This window comes from Merops nubicus, unplaced genomic scaffold (genome assembly GCF_000691845.1).
Source record: "Merops nubicus isolate BGI_N331 unplaced genomic scaffold, ASM69184v1 scaffold47248, whole genome shotgun sequence".
Taxonomy (NCBI): domain Eukaryota; kingdom Metazoa; phylum Chordata; class Aves; order Coraciiformes; family Meropidae; genus Merops; species Merops nubicus.
In genome coordinates this window covers 7,319-8,929 of record NW_008627298.1, presented here as the reverse complement: position 1 = coordinate 8,929, position 1,611 = coordinate 7,319, and the positions used below count along the sequence as shown (strand labels likewise).

Below are 1,611 nucleotides of genomic sequence, written 5' to 3'. Positions count from 1 at the left end.
GTGGGCCTCGCGGCAGCAGAGCCCTGCCGTCTGAGCGGGCCGTGGAGGCTCCGCATGGAGCTCAAACAACAGCACGGTGGCGCAATGGGCAGACTAAGGCGGAACGAGTGCAGGCTCCAATTACTTTCAAAGAAAATGGGACGGAAGGTAAGAAGTTTAAAGAACGAATGGTGTAACTGAAGCTGGTGCTCCATGAAGCAAAGTCGCCTGTATAGCAAGAATTACTTCTGTGCACACAGGGTTTACAGCAACTGGACTCACCAAGTACTTGAAAAGGTATTAGGCTCTCTTTCACCATAGAATCAAACATTTCTGTGTACTTATTAACAGTGCAACTCTATACTGAGCAGTCACAAAGTAAGCTATTAAAGTGTCCACCTCTGAGTCTGAAGACTTTTATTTCTCTCTTCAATCAGCTTCTTCTCTTTGATGTCAAAGCTCTCCTTCATTTGTTTAACCTGCACCTCCAGCTGGCTTAATAGCTCTCCTTTACCTTGCCACTTCTTTTTCAGTGCACTAAAAATAAAAGGCACGTATTTACAATCAAGGTAGAAACCACTTCTTAGAAGGACAGAAAAAAAGGTTTCCATGCTTCCATTTTTCCACATTTCTGTGGGTTTTAACAGCAAGCAAGTACACTCTGAACATAGAAGAACTTCAGAGCAGCATTGCATACTATTATGATTCCACAGAACTATTGCCACTTCTATGAATCACCTGTGTGCATTCTTAATGTCATCAAGTTCCACATTTTTTTCTTCTAGAAGCTGCTTTAATTCCTCTTTTCTTTCATTTTGCCTTTCTAATTTTTGCATTAGCTCTTCAAATTCAACAGTTTTTTCATGCAACTGGATTTGGAAAAATTGCTGAGCTTCCACATTTTCTTCATGCTGTTTTTTGATTTGTTTATCTTTTTCTTGTAAGCCCTTTAGAAGACAAGTATTTTAGAATACAAACTCCATTCATTTTAACTTCATCTTTACCCTATAAAAGTATCTATGCTACAATAAAGCAGACGGACATGTGAAACTTTACTCTTTTACATATTATTGTATTAAAAATACTTAGTAAACCAATAGCCAGTGAAATAATAATCTGAAAGAAATCAGAATTTTTAAAAAATTATAAGAATAGAAATATGAAATTAAAAGCAAATTTTAAAGAAGTTATTTAGAACTCTAATATAACAAGCTATTCTACATACCCAAACCCCTGAGCTCACATTGTTACATTTGCTGATTACTAAGCTAAAGCCTAAAGTCTCTATATGTGATTAATGCAATTAATAGAACAAAACATAGTAGTTCTGTTGTTAAAATATTGATTTAGAAGAGTAGAATAAATAAAAAATATTTACATTGTAAAATAAATATGAGACAAACTTTTCAACACATAGGAAGAACTTAGGCTATCCCAGTTTTTCCTCTCTCAAAATCATTATCAAGAATACTTTTGAAGCAAGGCAAGGAAAAAGTCTTTACATAAATACAGTTCAGTGAGAGATTCAAAGCAGCATCTGTGTACATCAAGTTACTGCAAGGCCCTCTTCTGCTCTCAGTGAAATCAGTTGCCACTGGCAGACCCATGATGCTGAGCAGGTGAAGTAGGAGT

The 1,611-nt window shown here is 36.4% G+C and overlaps 1 protein-coding gene across 1 annotated transcript in view; it reads right to left on the bottom strand.

Moving 5' to 3' along the window:
• Positions 1-365: 365 nt before the first annotated feature.
• Positions 366-1,611, bottom strand: part of LRRCC1 (leucine rich repeat and coiled-coil centrosomal protein 1) — a 5,869-nt gene continuing 4,623 nt past the window's right edge. Inside the window, exons 6-7 of the mRNA XM_008946253.1 lie at positions 718-926; positions 366-516 (exon numbers count right to left, since the gene is read on the bottom strand). Of these exons, the coding sequence (XP_008944501.1) occupies positions 366-516; positions 718-926 (360 nt within the window). The remainder of the gene's footprint in view (positions 517-717; positions 927-1,611) is intronic.